The 19,437-nt window shown below is 53.5% G+C and overlaps 1 protein-coding gene across 1 annotated transcript in view; it reads left to right on the top strand.

The window, feature by feature from the left end:
• The window catches only part of LOC102165510 (high mobility group protein 20A-like), a 63,216-nt gene that overhangs the window by 29,111 nt on the left and 14,668 nt on the right, over positions 1-19,437 (top strand). Inside the window, exons 3-7 of the mRNA XM_021100809.1 lie at positions 1,653-1,975; positions 6,481-6,635; positions 11,769-11,848; positions 12,966-13,089; positions 16,227-16,353. Coding sequence (XP_020956468.1) covers positions 1,653-1,975; positions 6,481-6,635; positions 11,769-11,848; positions 12,966-13,089; positions 16,227-16,353 — 809 coding nt within the window. The remainder of the gene's footprint in view (positions 1-1,652; positions 1,976-6,480; positions 6,636-11,768; positions 11,849-12,965; positions 13,090-16,226; positions 16,354-19,437) is intronic.

Here is a 19,437-nt window from a genome sequence, read left to right as displayed (position 1 = left end):
TTATCTTTGATGTCTTCTTTTTTCATCTGACATGTGTGATTCCTTTTATTTGTGCTGCTTACCATACATTGTTTTTCCTAGATCCAAAATCTGGCAACTTTGAACCATTGTGAAAAATTCCCAGCCACCATCTAAGTATTGCTTCTCATTCAGTTTCTCTATTTTCATCTCGTAGAACTCCAGCTAGACAGGCGTTAGACTTTCATATTCTGTCATGTGGGTCTCCAAACCCCTCTCTCCTGTTTGTCATTTCCTTGTCACTTTGAGTTGCATTTGGGTAATATTCTCAGATCTGTTCTTCAGTTAAAGAATCTTCTCTTCCGATGATCAGTCTGCTATATTTCCCATCAATTGAGGTTTTTATTTCTGTGATTATTTTCTTATTTCAAGATGTTTTACTTGGTTCTTTTTTCAAATGTTGCTGGTCATTTTGTTTGACTTTTGTTCTTTGAACCTTTTTTATTCCATTTTTATTTCTTTTAACATTTTCTGTTTATACATGATTAATTTTAGTCTATGAATTATGTGTTTACTATCAGAAATACTTGCGGATCTAAATTACTGCTACTCTGCAGACTCTCACTCATATTGCGTTATTTCTTCATGCCTGTGGTAATTTTTAGTATGAGCTCCAACATGGTCTATGGGGATAGGCCTGGATAGAAGATGCTTTTTCTCCAGAGAGTATTTGCACCTGCTTCTTCTGGGCTCCAGGGGGCGCCACTAACCTGCAGCTATTTCAGTTTAGTTCGCTGGGTGAGTTTTCCTTGGGGGAAGTGCAAATTTGAACCTCAGACACACATGGGAACAGTCCTCTGGCTAGAAATTCTCAGGAGAGGCTATTTATGTACATCATCGGTGGCTTTTCCACCCAGAGGCAGCAGATAGGAGCAGACTTTTTCATTGGTCCACTGCACCTGCACGAGTCCCTTAAACCGGAAGTTCAGACTGCAGGTGGTTGTACCCAGGGAAGCTCAGAGCTCTATGCTAATACCCACTCTGGTTTGGACTGATTATTCATTTTTGTGTAGGAGACACGGTCCTTGGGTAGCTGCTTTGATTTTCCCGTGACTTCAGCAGGGCATTTTAAGTTCATTGTAAATAATCCCCCATCTCAGTACTTTGATCTGAGAGGAAGTTCCAGTTGAGCTATCTAGCTGAGCCTGCTATTGTGATCCCAAAGAGCCTGGCTTTCTAAGGGAACCTCGTGTGTATGCAAAGCCTGTGACAGCCTTTGGGTCACCTGTCACAAACCAGAAGGAGATGTGCGAACATCAAAGTGTTGCCATTGGAGGGAGGGCTTGAGCTCGAGATTATCTCTAAATGTTTAGAATTATCTTTGAAAGTGTATTTTGAATTTTTTTATTTTAATAAAAGAGGCACTCCGATGGGTTAACAGGTGGTTGGCTTTGAGGTGTGGGATTCCAGAAGGGCTGGCTGCCCTGAATTTTCTAATTTTGCCACAGTGCTGTGTATTCTGTATTCCTGTGTGGTTTGAAAATAAAGAGACGTATAAATAGGGGCACTTACATAACTCAGGGGGTGGGTGGAGGGGCCCACCGCGCCAAAAGCGGGTGCGCGGATGCGGGGAGGGGCTGCCCTGTCCTCCGCCCCGCCCACTCCCCCGCCCCTCCCGCTTTGGCCCCGCCCAGTCCCCGGCTACTCGGAAACCCTGGAGCCCGGAGCACCCAGATCTGCCGGGACTCTCGCCCCGCACGCCCGCCCACATCCCGGCGGCGCCATGCAGTCCAGGGCGGACAAAGCCCGCGCCCCGGGGACCCACAGCGTCGCACGGAGCGGCGCTCTAGAGGGCCCGCCCACGGCGCGCGGGGCAGGGCAGAAACCGAGCAGAGGGCGCCTGGCGGAGGTGCGGGCGCTGAGCCCGCGCACCGGGTGGGCCAAGCAAGAGCGGCGGGCGCAGGGCGGCAGCCCGGCCGGGCCAGCGACATGCAGCAGGACAACGGCCAGGCTGCGGGTCAGTGGCTGGACTTGTGGCCCTTCTCCTCTGTCACGCGTGTCCCGCTCCCCGGGAGTGTGTGTGTGTCGGGGGGAGGGTCGTCCCAGGACGAGGTGGGCAAGTCCAGGTGCAGCCCAGCCCCGCGGCACGAGTGTGGATGCCCCGGGGCGGTGCCCAGGCCCTGACACGTGACTTGAGCCTGCCTTAGGCCCGGTCCGCTCCCCCGCGTCCTTTGGGGCAGGTGTCTGTCCGTCCCCGGCCGTCCCCGCACCCACAAGGCCCGTGAGCGGGTGTGGCGCGGTCCGCGGCCGCCAGAGCTGAAGGAGGTGCGGCCCGAGCTCCCAAGCTGGCCTGTGATCCAGGCCTCGCCGTCACGGTCACTAGCCTCCGCTGTCACCAGCCGCTGCTGGGGGTGGACGCCTGCGCGGGCAGCGGGCAACTCTGGTCATAAGAGCTGCTGCGTTGTGCGGCGCCCGGGCCTCGCTCGGCTCAGCGAACCTATATTCACCTGCCTGGCGCCCTGGCGACCTGGGATCCAGGACTGTGCTGCCCAGTGAGAAACAAGGCATATTGTGACTTGATCGCGGTCCCACAGGTGGTTAGGCAAGTGAGCAGGATTTGAGCCCAGGGCGGTGGCTGTCAGAGCTTCTGCCTCAAGGATGCAAATGTTGACATTGATGACAGAAAGATTCACGTCTCTGTCCAGAACCTTCCCTCATCCAGAAAATTCTTTGTACTGACCTCGTATGATAATTTAGTGACAGTCTTGTCATTTGCTCCTGGCTCATGTGTTTCTGTCACTTCAGGGCATTCCGGCCTAAATTTGAACTCAAAGACTGCTTCTAGTTCCCACACAGACTTTGAAGGCAGTGGAATATCAGCAGTTCTTGGCTCTAGCCTGCTCTCTGGGTGCCATGCCACCTCTTAGAAGCCCCATCTTACAGCTGACAAAACTGAGGAATAAGATCTGATGTGGCTAGTAAGTGGCAGAGCTGGCTCTGAGGCCAGGCTTTCTAGCTGATGTATAGGAGTGACCACTGCACTGTCCAGTCGGTGAGGAGGCCAGGGCAGGCAGCACTTGTATCTTGGATCTTGAGCAAGTCCTAGAACATTCCAGAGCCCCCAGAGTTTACTCATAATGAAAAGCACACATAGGTCCTGTTGTGGTGCAGCGGAAACAAATCTGACTAGGATCCATGAGGATGTGGGTTCAATCCCTGGCCTTGCTCGGTGGGTTAAGGATCTGGCATTGCCGTGAGCTGTGGTGTAGGTTGCAGACATGGCACGGATCCCGCATAGCTGTGGCTGTGGTGTAGGCTGGCAGCTGTAGCACGGATTCGACCCCTACCCTGGGAAGCCGGTGCGGCCCTAAAAATAAAAAAAATAAAAATACTAGGCAAAGCAGTCGCCATGGCTTTTGCCCTTCAGAGAACTAAGACTTTGTGGGTGTTGGCCTGGAGCTCCCTGCTGGCTGCATTGGCAGCCACTGCTGTTTCAGTGCAGCCTGGCACTCTGACCCTGGCCTTCATGTCTGTTCACTGGAGGCATGAATCAACTGAGAGCTGCGCCCCGAATTGGCTTCTCCCTGCTGCACCTGGACCTTGGAAAAGGGCGGGGGTGGGGGGAGGACAAGGCAGGAAAAATTGGGGGCTGGGTCCAGATGGACGAGGGCATCTGCAGCTGGGCTGCTCTGGATGGGAGTCCTCTTGTCAGTGAGGTGGCCGGGGAGCTGGAAGGAGTTGGCCACCCCAGTCCCGCCTGCCCTGCTCTGCTGCGGACACTTGGGGGGGTCACCGGCCTGTCTTACCTTCTTTCTCCACCTGTGGGTATCACCGTGGCGATCAGAGTCATGCTGAAGATTTAATGGGATAATCAGTGTAAAGGATCGGATTGTCGTCTGTGTGGACCATCACCTTTTGGAGGGTGAGGCTGGCTGGGACATTAGGGCCCGGTCCCCTGGGATTTCAAATTCCAGACTAGGGGGCCCGGACTTGGTGCCCGAGTCAGCGGGAGCCATAGAGGGTTGTGAGCAGAGAGGGAGGAAGTGGGACTCTCGCCTGAGGGCCCAGAGGCAGGGACCCCTGGGAGGAAGGCGGGCCTGACACTGCTGGTGGGTGGGCAGAAAATGGGTGTAGTCCCCATGGAGGGGTATGTGCCCACCAGAATCCATCTGAATTACATGCACACATGCCCTTTGACCCGGCAACCCGATCTCTGCAGAGCCCACTGCACGCATGAGATGCTACGTGTGCAAGACCAGGAATGACCTGCACCTGTTACCAGGTGCTACTAACTGCACCACGGCCACCCGCACAGTGGGATTCAATGCCCCCACTAGAAAATGCAGCGACTCTCAATGGGCTGGTGCACAAAGAAATCAAAGTCATAGTCAGTGAAAGACGTAAATTAAGGGAGTTCCGGTCGTGGCTCAGTGGTTAATGAATCCAACTAGGAACCATGCGGTTTGGGGTTCGATACCTGGCCTCGCTCAGTGGGTTAAGGATCCAGCATTGCCGTGAGCTGTGGTGTAGGTCGCAGATGTGGCTCGGATCCCACGTTGCTGTGGCTGTGGTGTAGGCTGGCAGCTGTAGCTCCGATTAGACCCCTAGCCTGCAAACCTCCATATGCCGCGGGTGCGGCCCTAGAAAAGGCAAAAAAAAAAAAAAAAAAAAAGAAAAAGAAAAAAGATAAAAGACATAAATTAAGTGCAGCACAACTAGGTTGCCATTGTGTAGGGGCCAGGAGTGTTTGCAGATGCACAGACCAGCTCTGGAGGGCGTGCAAGGGGCCCCCTCACTGGTCGCCTCCCGGGAGGGGACTGGGTGCTGGGGGACCAGGGAGGGGTGTCGTCTACCTTTTGCCATCGCCCGTGGGTACCCCTCCCCTTCTCAGCCGCACCCATGAGTTAGGATTCAAAACCAAAATACCATTTAAAAAAAAAAAGTGAGTGGGTCCTAGTGATGGATGACTAGGTCTGGACTCGGCTTGGCTGTGTGGAAACAGCCAGGGAGCCTTCCAGAACGCTGGCTTTTGTCATCACCATTTGCCACATCTCCTCTCTCCAGGAGCCGGAGAGCAAAGTCGGTGGCTTCCTTGCTGTCTGTTCTCACTTGCAGACAAGTGCGTGTCTGCACTGTTTGGCAGGGGGAGTTTCCTGAAGGGCGCTTGTTAAATAATACTTCCCGGGACGCTGATGGGGTGGCACTGGAGGATGGGAACTTGACAGCTGTTACCCTCTCCTCCGAGTGAGGAACCAGAGCGGGGGCCGGTTGGAGAAGGAGCACAGACCCCTGAGCTGGCAGCCAGGAGACCTGGGTTCACGGCCTTACTTGGCCTTTCCCACCTGTGTGATTCTAGGCTTCTCTCTGGCATCACTCTGCTTCCCTGCACCTCTGCTTCCCCATCTACACCGGTCCGTGTGTGTGTGTGTGTGTGTGTGTAGGTCGTGCCTGCATCTAATAGATCTAAGCTGCGCGGTCTCCCAGCCCACCTCCCTCCCAGCTGTACACGGGATTGTAATTACCACCCTGCTCATTCATGGGGGTCAGGGGGCAACTGGACCACCGTCAACAGTCTCAACATCCTCAAAGGATAGATTTCGGTAAAGGCAACCATTTTGTTTTATTTTTTATTTTTGGTCTTTTCAGAGCCGCACCCACAGCCTGTGGACGTTCCTAGGCGAGGGGTCCAATCGGAGCTGTAGCTGCCGGCCTACACCACAGCCACAACAACTCAGGATCCAAGCCATGTCTGTGACCTTCGCCATAGCTCACGGCAACGCCGGATCCTTAACCCGCTGAGCAAGGCCAGGGATCGAACGGGGGTCCCAGTCAGATTCATTTCCACTGCACCATGATGGGAACTCCCCGAACAATTTTAAATGCTACTAAGATAACAGTGACACCACTGAGAACCTACTAAGGGTGGTTTGCTAAGGAATCGATGAGCTTTGGCCTCATCCCCAACCCTCAGCATGTACATTCCAGGGGGACTGGGCATCCGTCTGTTCCGTGCGCTGCCCTCTGCCGTGCCCAGCGCTTACAGTGGATCCCCATGTATAGGTCTTGCAACAGCTCTGTGAGATTGGTCTGCAGTTTGCCCTAACGTGTGAAGAGGCAGCCACATGCAGGTGAAGTGTGTTGCTGGTGATGCGAAACTCACTCAAGGGAGCTGGGGCCCGAACCCCGGCCGTCTGGGTCCAGAGCCCATGCTTCTAACTGAGATGCTGCACTGGGCGAGGGGCCAGGCCAGCTTCAGAGAGGGACTTCTTTCTGTGAACCACCTCCGCTGTGTCGTTATCATCGTCCCGGGGAAGTGACCATCAGTTTCAGGCACTGGCTGTCACCCGTGGACATTTGCAAAATGCAAAATGCAAATGCAAATGCAAAATGCAAATGCAAATGCAGAATGCAAATGTCACATCGAAGAGTGCCTGCGCTGGCCGCTGGCCCACCCTCGGGATGGTGGTGATGTCCACATCTCTGACCTTACGCTGCTGTTTCTTGCTGGTTTACTATCCACAGAATTCCTTCTCCCACCTCCACATGGGACAGGCAGCCTGCTACCCGGGAGCTCCGTGATCCAGACCCACCGCCGGGACCTGGTGTCTCTGCCCACAGGGCACATTGCGCTGGCCGACCCGGGGCACCTGAAGGAACAGGACTCGGAGGAGCCAAAGGCAAGTGTGGTCCAGGCTGGGTCAGGGGTTGGGGGCGAGGGGGTGTCCCTGTGCTTCTTTAGCCTTGTGGCATGTGTGATAACAGCCATGTGTTTGGCATGTTCTGTGCTCCCAGCCTTGGGCTGGCACTCTTGAGCATCGTTTCTTCAAACCCTCTCCCTTCAACCCTGAGAGGCACAGAGAAGTCAAGGAACTTGCCCAGGATCACCCAGTAAATGGCAGAGCAGGTTTGAGCTCAGAGAATTTGGCTCCTGAGCCTAGCTTTTCCAGGAAATGGGATTTCTGCTGAAGGTTCTGGGGCGAGGCGAGCAGGGCTGAGCTGGGGGATGACCCTGGGCCATCCTCTGCGTGGGAAAAGCGGCAGGGGGGAGTAGAGCGACAGCTTTGTGGGGAGAAGGGGGGCTTTGCGGGCAGAGAGATGGGTGCTGGAATCCCAGCCTTGCCACCTTCTAGCTGACACTTTGTACTTGGTAAAATGGGGAAAACACTGCCTCTTTTAACGAATTTCGGAAGACTGAATAACACTCACTTACCCAAGAGTCTGGTCTGTGACATAGGTGCAAACAGAAGTTCTTTCGTTTTTCCATTATTACTGTAAAAGTGCAATGAGTGGTGACCAGGTCTGCTGAGAAACACCAAAAAGAAGCAGTAACCCTCTGCATCAGGTAGGATCAGACTCAGCTGCACGTAACCCCAAATTTCCCAAATAATAGTAGTTTAGACAAAATAGAAGTTTCATTCTCATGTGAAATATGTCTGAAGGTGGGTGGTTCAGAGCTAGTATGGAGTTATGACAATCAGCAGGGAACCAGACTTCTTCCATCTTACTCAGCATGCTGCTTCTTCCACCTAGGCATGATGCCTCATGGTCCAACGTGGCTGCTGAAGCACCAGCCCTTATGTCTGAATTCTAACCAGCAGGAAGGAGGAACAGGCTAAAAAATGAATATGTTCCAGAAGTTGCATACCATACTTCAGTTTACGTTTAATCACCAGCCCTTAGTTCCGTGGCCTCACCTGGTGACAAAGGAGGCTGAGAAACATTTATTCCAGGTGGCCTTGCCCAGCTGAAAATCAGAGTTCAGTTCCCAATGAAGAAATGCAGAATGGCTACTGGCAAGATGACTGGCAGTGTCAGCCACGCTCACAGAGAAATGTAGGATCGGCTTAACTCGGGAGCTTTTCATTTCTTAGAGCCAAGGCTGCATCCCAAGTCATGGCAGCACCTTCCTTTGTACAGATCTTTCCCAGTGACCTTCTGAACAAGCCAGCCCTGCTTGTCAGGTGGCGATGGGCACAGAAAGGTCTACTGACGGTCCCGAGGTAACAGGTGTGCCAAGCAGGGGGGCAGGATTAGAATGCAGGAGGGCCGACCTCAGTGACAATGACAACTACCCTAAGGGGTTTCAGAACCCTGGCACCTGTCCCAGCTCATTTACTCTTTGCAATTGGTGGGGTCGGAGCTGGCGTCCCCCTTGCACAGAGGAGGACACTGAGGCGCAGAGAAGTGAGGGGGCTTGAGGTTTCAGAGCCAGTATGTGGGCTCCCTGGGACTCGAGTCTGGACTTCACACCTTAACTGCCATCCTTCACTGCGCTCAGAATCCTAAACACTCCCTTTGGCGTCTAATCTGCAAACCTGGTTGAAGCTGAGATGAGAAACAAGGCGGGGGGGTGCCCTGATATCCAATAGTCCTCATTAAAAAAAAAAACAAAACAATAAAACAGAAAAGTATTCCTTTTGCCGTGCTGGTTTATTTCAGAAATAAACCAGATTATTATTATTATTTTTTTTTTTTGCTTTTTAGGGCCACACTTGCAGCATATGGAGGTTCCTAGGCTAGGGGTCTCATTGGAGCTACAGCTGCCGGCCTACACCACAGCCACAGCAACGCCAGATCCGAGCCATGTCTGTGACCTACACCACAGCTCACCGCAACGCCGGATCCTTAACCCCCTGAGCGAGGCCAGAGATCAAACCCTCAACCTCATGGTTCCTAGTCAGATTGGTTTCTGTTGCACCACGACAGGAACTCCCAAACCAGGATTTTTAAGTCAGGACCATGATACCTAAAGGTGAGAGGCCAGCCTTTAACCATGTGACCGTTCTCATGGTATTTAGAACAAGTGATACAGACGGCATCTTATAATAAGCAGCCTCATTGTTGGAATGCAGTGGGGGTGGGGCCCTGCCTGCCCCTCAGCAAAGCTTCTGTCCCTGTGAAAATAGCCAGGACCTGGACTTTGCTAACCTGACCATCTCATCATCCCAACTTGGGTCTGCTTCCCAAATGATGGATGCGACTCTGCATAAACTAAAATGTTTTTCTCCTTGAGACCTGCTCCATCGCCTGTAGAATCCCGTTCGTTGGTATGTTCTGGAGTGTTTTTCCCTTCCTGATAAAGAGAAGGGACGTAGGTACCTTGAGACCTGGCCGCTTATAGACATCAGCTCACCCAGCCAGGGCTGCCCTTTCTTGTGTCACAGTTAGGGGCCGCAGGGGTGAGGGGGGCTCAGACTCACAGTGTGTCCGAGCCAGGGAGTAAGCCCATATCTGTCACCCATGTGCCCCATGCCCTCTGCTACACCTTGCGGACCTCCAGTGGGCATCTTCTTCGTAAAAGAAAGTTCCGTGTATAAAGCTAAATATCCAGAATTCACTGTCTGTTGCAATCTGAACGTGAAAGATCAGTGCTAGTCAAGAATCCTATAGAAATGGATTGTTTTTTCTTTTTAGGGCTGCACCTGTAGCATATGGAGGTTCCCAGGCTAGGGGTCCAATAGTAGTTGAAGCTTCCAGCCTACACCACAGCCACAGCCATGCAGGATCCGAGCCGCATCTACAACCCACACCACAGCTCACCGCAACACCAGATCCTTAACCCACTGAGCGAGGCCAGGGATGGAACCTGCATCCTCATGGATGCTTGTCAGATTTGTTAACCGCTGAGCCATGATGGAAACTCCTAGAAAGGGATTTTTTTTCCCCTTGAATTTTGCCAGTCAGTTGATTTTCTGCTCCTCTGGCGACTGCCCTTTCTTGTAATCTGTCTTTCCTTGCTCAGTCGTGTTCTACCTCTGCTTTTCCTTCTAAACTGATGGACTTGAGTGTGTGGGAAATGTTCTCTGAGTAGTAACACCCTGTACTAATGATCAGCTCGCTGTGTACGTGGCTCTATTGGGGGCAGAGTCAATTTGGTGTAAAGCCTGCGCGAGAGATTCAGCGAGAACAAAAAGCTTCCGAGAGAACATCCCTGCAGCCATCCCAAGTGCCTTTGTCTCAGTAACTATGGTTTCTGGGCAAACGCAGGAAGCGCTCAGGGAGGATTTTCTTTTAATAAAGAAGCCGAGACAAAGGGCCAGGGATAGCAGGAGAATCATAAGCACATTTCTTTGGAATTTTGACTCAGAAAGCTAGAATATGGGGAAGTACAATAAATGTATTAAAATGTTCCCTCCAGTTAAAAACACACGGAGGAGCTGGGCAGGAAGACAGGAGGCGGCTGCAGCGAAGCAGAGCAGAGGTGACCTGGGGCACGCCCCACGTGGCTCGAGGCAGCGGTGGGGTCCCCCTCAGTGTGCTCCGGCTCTCGGCTTGGCACCACCCCTCAATGGCCAAGTCCTCTTTCTGAGCATCTTCCTGTAGTGCGGGATGATTAAAATATTTCCTCTTAGTGGGGAACGTGAGACTCGATTTCAGGAACGTGTGTTGGAAAGCTCCTGGTGGACTGGACCCTGGAAATGGTTTCCGCTTTTATCTCAGGGGCTCAGAGCCAATCGCGGGAGCCGGGAGCTCTCCAGGGTCCTGAAAGACTTGTGCTTCCCTTTCAGGCAGCGTCATGTAGGATGCACGCCTGGCACCTTACTTGCCAGCATCCTCTCTCCAACACGTGCTGTTTCTACTAGTCTGGCTCTTTGCCTCTGCCTGGCCCCATCTCCATCCTCCTGTTCCTTAAGTCCCGTGCCAGGCGCTGCCCTGACTGCCTCTGTCCTTTGGTCCCCAGCACGGGTGGCCAGGCTGTGGCAGTGCCAGGTCCTCCCCACCAGCCAGCCCGCTGGGCTCCTGACCCCCTTTTAGCTCCCGGCCCCTGGGAAGGCGGAAATGGGCGTGTCTGGGAGGGAGTTCTGAAAACTGGAAACTGAAACAGTTGAAACAGAGGTTGGTTGGTTTGTCTGGGAGGATTTTTTATTTGTTTGTTGGGGGGGGTTGCCCTTTTTTTGTTTGTTTTCTGTTTTTTGTTTTTGCTTCTTAGGGCTGCACCTGCAGCATATGGAGGTACCCAGGCTAGGGGTCAAATCAGAGCTACAGCTGCCGGCCTACACCACAGCCACAGCAACGCCAGATCCTTAACCCACTCACTGAGCAAGGCCAGGGATCAAATCTGCATCCTCACAAAGACAACCTCTGGTCCTTAACCCACTGGCCACAGTGGGAACTCCACGTTTCCACTTTTTATGTATGCATCAGACCTCCTCCATCAGACTGGTCTGCTGAGGGCCAGGCCTGCATCTTCTTCAGCCCTCTAACCTCTGAGCATAGCACAGGGTCCTGATGGCTGCCAGAGCACGTGCACTGTTGATGAGCCAAGAAAGGCAGCGAATGAGAGAGTGAGCCACAGCTGGGGTCTCCCCGCCAGTGCCACACAAGGGGTCTGCATTTGATCCCCACGGAGCACCTGGCTCTGTTCTAAGAACCACATGGCTATTTCTGCATTTAATCCTCCTACAATCCGTGAGGTTTGGACTCTTTGGTCCCTGCTTTACAGGGAAATGGAGGCGTCACCCATGGGCCTGAGGCCATGTGACAGGTCAGTGGCCGAGCGGAGATGGGGACCCAGGCTTAGCTCCCATCAAGCTCAGATGGGAAGGCCCTGCCCCCAGTGCTGAGGCCTGGCCCCCTCCCCCTCCCCTTCCCTCCTGCATCTGCTGGTGACACCAGGGCCGTCACCGCGTCCCTCCAAGCCTCCGTTCCCTCATCGGCAGGGCTCAGTCACTGCTACTGTGCACAGCGGCCGGGAGGTCGGAGGCCACGTCTGTTTAGTCTTTAGTCTGTTGCCTTACTGCAGACGGAGAGCGAATATGCAGAATCGTCGAGGCCAGGCCTGAGGCTTCCCTCTGCTGTTTCTCTTTCAGAAAAAGAGAGGGGGCTGGCCGAAAGGCAAGAAGAGGAAACCACCCAGGGATCTTCCTGTTCCCCGTGCTCCTACGACAGGGTAAGATGGGGAGGTCACCTGACCGGCGTCAAGGTGATGTTTTGGGCTCACCATGTGGCCCGTGCTGTGTGCTGTGCATGGCCTTGACCCCATCTCAGCCTTCATCTGTTTTTCAGGGCCCTTGATTGTGAGGGGGCTTCAAACCGCGGCAGGGAGGGGGTTCTTTAAGCGGGAATAAGGTTCTGATGCTCAAAGGAGAACCAGGCTTGAGTCCCAGACAGGGGAGGGGTGGCTGTGGAGCCAGTGGGTCAGGCGTCCAAGTGCCCCAAGGCCTGTCTCTTGTTCCCTGGCTCCCGGCTTCTGCAGAAGAGAGGCCCCAGGCCAGTCACTTCCCACTGCTCGGAAAGTCACCTCACTCCTCTGGAAGCTGGGTCCACTTGTATCCTTATGCTCAGGTTCTAAGGGTCAGTTTTCCTGTGATTCCGCGGACAAGGCCTTTGGTCTGAAGACAGGCGTGTCTCTAATGCCCGCAGCCTTTCTTCCTCTCCCGCAACCTGCATCCTTGTCAGGAGGGCGGGAGGCCCTGTACCCGGAGCCCTTGGGCTGCACAACAACCCTGTGAGCAGGTGGTGTCATGTCCATTACACAGAGGGGGACACTGAGGCTCGGGCAGGTTAAGTGCGCTGTCCACCCCGTCTTCAGGCGCCTCCCGTAGGCTTCCGTTACTCTCTGGGTAAGCCAGCCAGTGAGTACCTTCCTCTTCAGTTAACCTCATTCCACTGGTTAGGCTGAAAAAATAGGAGTTCCCATCATGGCTCAGCGGAAACGGATCCAACTAGTATCCATGCGGATGCGAGTTCGATCCCTGGCCTTGCTCAGTAGGTCAGGAATCCGGCATCACCACAAGCTGTGTGGTGTAGGTCGCAGACCCGGCTCAGATCCCACATCGCTGTGGCTGTGGTGGAGGCTGGCGGCTGCAGCTGCAATTCGACCACTAGCCTGGGAACCTCCATATGCCCCAAAAAGCAAAAAAAAAAAAAAAAAAAGGAAAGCGAAGAAAAAAAATATGGCAAACCCCTGACTATTTTTATAAAAAAAAACAAAGTGGAAATCAGTGCAGCAGGCCCCTCCCAGAGGGTAGCTCAGCGCTGTCGTGTCTGTTCCGTTCCTGGTGCAGGTACGTGATCTTCCTGAATGAGCAGAGGAGCCAGCTGAGGGCCAGGCACCCAGACCTGCCTTTCACGGAAATCACCAAGATGCTGGCCACTCAGTGGGCTCAATTGTCTCAGGAGAAAAAGCAGGTAAGTCCTTTTCCCTGTGGCGTGAGGACAGAAGTGGGCCCACTGTCTGCAGCCTTGATGAGGGGCTCTCCCCTGCTGGTCCATCTTTTCACACCGGATCTGGAGGGAACTTTCCAGAAGGGAGACATGAGGTGTCTCTCACCCCACCCCTTAAAAGCAGTTACTAAGCTCTGGCTTCGGCATCTGCCACCTCCCAAACTGTGTTAGGCAGAATGGCGAATTCATGAAACGTGGATAAATTATCCAACACATTTTTAGTAAGATAGACCTTTCCCTCTGCAGGAATTTTTGGAGCATTTAATATAATTTTGTTTACTTAAAAAGTATTTCAGGAGTTCCCTTTGTGGCTCCGTGGGTTATGAACCGGACTAGTATCCGTGAGGATGTGAATTTGATCCCTGGCCTCACTCAGTGGGTTAAGGATCTGACGTTGCCACAAGCCGTGGTGTAGGTCGCAGATGCGGCTTGGATCTGGCGTTGCTGTGGCTGTGGTGGAGGCCGGCAGCTACAGTTGTGATTCGACCCCTAGCCTGGGAACCTCCATATGCCGCCAGTGCGGCCCTAAAAAGGAAAAAAAAAAAAAGAGGCGTTCTCGTCGTGGCGCAGTGGTTAACAAATCCACTAGGAACATGAGGTTGCGGGTTCGATCCCTGGCCTCGCTCAGTGGGTTGAAGTTCCCTGGTTCCCAGTCATGAGCTGTGGTGTAGGTCACAGATGAAGTCTGGATCCCGCATTGCTGTGGCTGTGGTTGTGGTGTAAGCCGGCGGCTACAGCTCCGATTAGACCCCTAGCCTGGGAACCTCCATATGCCACGGGAGCGGCCCTAGAAATGGCAAAAAGACAAAAAAAAAAAAAAAAAAAAAGAAGAAGAAGAAAAAAAATGTCTTTCAGGTGAGATCCATGGGCTCCTGGAGCGAGGTGTGGAGGGAAGCATAGAACGATGAATGGTAGGGCAGGAGCATCTCATCAGCAACTTCGTGAGCCCCTCTCAAACTAATTCCCCCGTGGACCCCCCTCATATACAGAGCACCTGTTAACCTCCTGTGGAGGTCTCTTCTGGGGTCAAAGGGGAAGAAACTAATTTGGGGGATAGAGGCATGCCTTTCGGCCTGGCATTCATGGCCCATGTCCACTCTACCACCTCCCCCACCACGTTCCAGTCACACCGATCAAGTCATGCCTGCTCCAGCATCCCCTCCTCCAAGAAGCCCTCCCATACTCCTTCTAAGTATATCTGACTCCAAAGCCTGTACTTTTCCCAGCGCAGTCCGCTGCCTCTAGAGTCCTGTTTCTTTGGGTCACATGCAAAGACTCTGAGATGAATTTTTTTCTTTTTAGGGGTACACCGGCGGCATATGGAAGTTTCCAGGCTAGGAGTTGAATGAGAGCTATAGCGGCCAGCCTACGCCACAGCCACAGCAATGCAGGATCCAAGCCATGTCTGCAAACTACACCACAGCTCACAGCAATGCCAGATCCATAAGCCACTGAGCAAGGCCAGGGATCGAACCTGCATCCTCAGGGATATTAGTCAGGTTTGTTACCACTGAGCTACAACGGGAACTCCAAGATGAACTTAAAACCTCTGCACTTTCAGCTTTTTTGCTGTAGAAAACCCTTGATTGCAGATAGCTATCATGGAGAAATCCTAATTCGGGGGCATGGTATCCATTAATAACACCCCTCTCCTTCCTACTCAGGTTTGCAGCCACTTGGGAAATAGACTGAGTAGCCAGTTGGAAGCCCAACAAGCCCTGGCCATCCTGAGCTGGGCAGGCCCCTGAGTCTGGCTAAGAGCAGACTGGGGCCCTGGCTCTCTGCCAGCCAGCAGGTCCCCAGGAAGGAGAGGGAAGGGGCTGAGTCAAGAATCTCTGGTTCTGGCTTCCAATCTACCCCCCAGATAAGCCCCTCCTCCTGCGTGGGGGTGGGGGGCGGTGCAGGGGAGCCGGCAGGACCAGGCGCTTCCATCAGGGGTGGAGAGGAAGCTCCCTACCACACACCTGCTGACAAGTTAAACAGATCAAAGCAAAACTACCGTGGTTGGAGTTCCTACTGTGGCACAATGGGATCAGCAGCATCTGTGGATCACTGAGACGCGGGTTCAATCCCCAGCCCGGAACAGAGGGTGGAGGATCTGGCATTGCTGCATCTGCGGCATGGGTCGCCCCTGCGGCATGGGTCGCCCCTGCGGCATGGGTCGCCCCTGCAGCTTGGATCTGGTCCCTGGCCTGGGAACTCCATATGCCGCCTGGCGGCCAAAAAAGAAGAAAAGAAAGAAAGAAAAAAAAAAAAACAACAAAACTACTGTGGTTAAGCTGGGTGAGGATGGTTGAGGCTGGTCCCCACCTGTTACAATGGCTTAAGCTAACGTTCCAATCTGAGTGGCTGTGACAAAAACTGCAATTGGCTTTGAAATAAGCATGGCGAGTACAAAGTCCAGGGAAGTTCTTATGGGGCAGCAAGAGGCAGAACCTCTGATCCAAAGCTCCATCCATGTCCCCGCCTTCAAGGTCTAGGGGGTCAGGACCCCCGAAGTGGACACATAGAATCCACAGTGAGGATGTCTGGGGCAGGGGGACTCCAGGAAGCCCCTACCCAATGTGGGGGCACCGAAGCTGACCTGAGGCATCAGAGGGAGAGTCTCAAAGAGGCAGATGTTCTGTGAAGTCAGATCCCGGGGAGAAAGTCGAGACAAGCGTCACAGATGGAGGGAAACAGCAGCAGATGAGGTGGCTCGGGGCTGGGTCTGAATCATCTCTTTATCCCTGGTGACCCACCTCCAACCCTGCACAGAGTTAAGCACCGATGTTTGCCCATGCAGTAATTGAATAGAAGCGTCAGGTGCCTCAAGATAGGGGGCTGATCGTGCTACCCTTCTCTGCAATCACCAGACCACACCTGGCAGAATGGTGAAAGCCACAGGGAGGGAGAGCCAGTTGCTTGGAAGGGAAGTTTTCAGCAGTCTGCATCATTCAAGCAAGGAATGAACTTGCTGTTAGGTAGTGAGGTCCCCATCCCTGGAGGTATGCAAATAGAAGTGGGGCAAGAGCTTCTTGGGATCATCATAGAGGTGAACAAGAAGACCCCCCCCCGCAGCCACCCCCCCCCCCACATTATAACTGTGCTCCTTCTTCCAGAGGTATGTTTATGAGGCAGATGAGGACAAGCAGCGCTACATCCGAGAGCTGCAGGCCTACCAGAGCTCCGAGGCTTACCGAGCCTTCCTGCGGAGGCGGGCGGCGCACAAGGTGCAGGCGTTGTGCGGTGAGTGGGCCCTGGCCCGGTGGGGGGGGGGGGGTCGGGGGTGCCTTCAGCTTCCCCTCCCAGGCCTGGGGCTGTGGTATGTTTTATAGCAGACGGCGTGTTCAGAAAGCCCTCGGCGTTGGTCCCAGCCGCCATCAGCATTCACATCCTTGTGTATTTTGGATGTTACCTCCTTGTCATACACAGTTGCGAGGTCTCTTCTCTCATTTCAGAGGTTACCTTTTCATTTGGCTGATTGCTTGCTGAACTGTGCGTTTCAGTTTGATGGACTCCCACTTGTTTATTTTCACTTTTGTTGCTGTGCTTTTGGTATCACAACCAAAAAAAACCATTGCTAAGACCAGTGGTTTTTTTTCCCCCCAGGAGTTTTTTTTTCAGTTTCAGGTCTTATAGGAGAGTCTGGACAACATTTCAGGTTCATTTTTGTGTGTGGTGTTAGATACGGGTCCCGTTTCATTCTTTCCCAGGTGGATATCCAGTTTTCCCAATAGCACTTATTAAAGAGATTATCCTGGAAGCTCCCATTGTGGCTCAGCGGTAATGAGCCCAACTAGTATCCATGAGGAAGCGGGTTCGATCCCTGGCCTCGCTCGGTGGGTTAAGATTCCGGCATTGCTGTGAGCTGTGGTGTGGGTCACAGATGCAGCTCAGATCCCGTGTTGCTGTGGCTGTGGTGTAGGAAGGCAGCTGCAGCTCTGATTCGACTCCTGTCCTGGGAACTTCCATATGCGGCGAGTGCAGCCCTAAAAAGCAAAAAATAAAACAAAGACACTAGCCTTCCCCCATTGCGTGTTGAAATTCACTGAGGCTAGGTCTAAAATGCTCTCATCACACGGAAAATGGTAACTATGTGAAGTGATGGACGTGTGAACTAATCTGATGGTGGTAATTGCTTCATAAAGTATGTGTACATCCAATCACCAGCTTTGAACACTTTAAGCATAGACACTGGGGTGGGGTTTTGGAACCACCGGTGGAACATGAATATACGTTTTTAAATTTGTCCATTATACCTCAGTAAAGCCAGGGTGGGGACACTGTGGGGAGGGCCACACCCCACACAAAGCAGCTGGCATCACAGTCTGGCTCCTCAGCTCTTTTGTCAGGGTTAAGACACACCTTGTACCTGACTGAAGAGGAGGCATCTCACTTCCTCCTACTGGAATGTCAGAGAGCAGTCAGGTGGTGCTAGGGCAGTGATACCATTTGCATCCTTAGAAGGGGGGAAGGAACCCGCAGTTATGGGGCTCACCGCTTCTCAAACTGAATGTGTTCTGGGATCACCCGGAGCCTTGTTAAAAATGCAGGCTCTGACCCAGCGGGGTGGGCTGCCGTTCCACCATGTGCCCCTGGTGCTGCCGGCTGCTGGTGTTGCAGGGAGCATACTGGTTACACTGGGAGCTCAAGTCTCTGTAGCATCCACCATCCGCACGTGCCAACAGCGTCCTACTGCAGGCCCGGCATTGCCCCGCCTGAACCTGCCAGATGTGCCAGAAGCTAACACGCTGGGCATCCCTAAACCAGTGCACAGGAGCAGCAAGAACGGCGGATAAGTACCGCTGCTCCCCGCACCCTCCACGGTCAGACGCTGCTGTGTGTCCCGCACGCCCCCTGGAGGCTCCTGATGGGACTGCGCCCCGTTGACTGCAGTGGCCCCAGCTCAGTAAGGGCGCCCCAATACTGGCTTTCTCCCCTTCCTGACCCACTTCCCACTCCCCCCACCCCAGTGTTTCCTGGGGTCTTAAAAAATAACCCTTGCACTAAAACCCTTGTCTCAGAGTGTGCCTCTGGGGGTGCAGGCCCAAGGCAGAGATGGGAAGTCCTTTTACTGTCTGCTACCCTGCCTTCACCGTGGCCACTTCCTGTTCGCCATCATTGTCATCCTTATCGGAAGCCTTATCAACCGCAGTGCCCGCCAGGGACCTGTTTGACGTTCAGCCTTGGGCTGCCACCCCGCTCTTGGCACATTCTCCTCCACGGGTCACATGACCTCGGGCAGCAGAGGGCATCCTCATCAGTGGTTCAGGGCCCATCGCCGTCCAGCCTTGAGCTCTTGCTGCACTCCCCACGCTAGGGGCTGACCGGCACCCCGGCCGAGCCCATCAGCTCTGCCCTTCACCGCTTCTCACTCCACCTGGGCCTGGCTGAGCGTGTCTCCCAGTGGGCTCAGCATCCAACCATCGGGGTTCAAATCCTGGCTCTGCCATTTTGCACAAATCACTAAAGTGTTCTGTGCCTCGGTTTCCTCATCTGGAGAGTGGGGCTGTAATAGCACCCCCTGCACAGGGTCTGGTGCAGATCAAGCGAATTAAGCCACAGGGAGCTGGTGTTCAGTGCCTGACATGTGGCAAGTTCTGTAAGCATTCCTTCTTTGCTCTGGGGCCTCGGCACCATTCTCCCCCCCGCCAGCTTCATCCAGAGCAGGGATCTGCAAACCCCTGTAAAGCACTAGATCGCAAATACTTTACTCTCTGTGGACCCTGTGGTCTCTGTTGCAACTACTCAATTCTTTGGCTGTAGGAGTTCCTACTGTGGCGCAGTGGAAATGAACCCAACTAGTAACCATCGGGTTGCGGGTTCGATCCCTGGCCTCGCTCAGTGGGTTAAGGATCCGGCATTGCCATGAGCTGTGGTGTAGGTCGCAGACAAGGCTTGGATCTGGTGTTGCTGTGGCTGTGACCTAGGCTGGTGGCGACAGCTCCGATTCGACCCCTAGCCTGGAAGCCTCCATATGCCACAGGCGCGGTCCTAAAAAGAAAAAAAAAAAAAATTCTATGGCTGTAGCAGGAAAACTGCCATAGACAATATGCAAATGAATGGGCGAGGCTGTGAGCCAATAAAACTTTATTTACAAAAACAAGCAGCAGGCCAAGTTGGTCCACAGGCAGTTCTACTCCCGCCTGGTGCGCTTATTATGTTTCCACCTGGCATTGTTCTCAGTCGAGCTCCCGCAGATAAAAATAATCAGTCGAAAACCAGAGTGGGTGTGGATGGTTCCGAGGGAGCTGTGTGGAGTGGCAGTCCTCGTGTGACTGCCAAGGCGACACAGACTGTGCCCTGAGACCTCTGCCAAGGGTCCCCCGA

This window comes from Sus scrofa, chromosome 8 (genome assembly GCF_000003025.6).
Source record: "Sus scrofa isolate TJ Tabasco breed Duroc chromosome 8, Sscrofa11.1, whole genome shotgun sequence".
Lineage (NCBI taxonomy): Eukaryota > Metazoa > Chordata > Mammalia > Artiodactyla > Suidae > Sus > Sus scrofa.
Note: the sequence above shows the minus strand (reverse complement) of the source record. Positions and strands in the feature narration are given on the sequence as shown.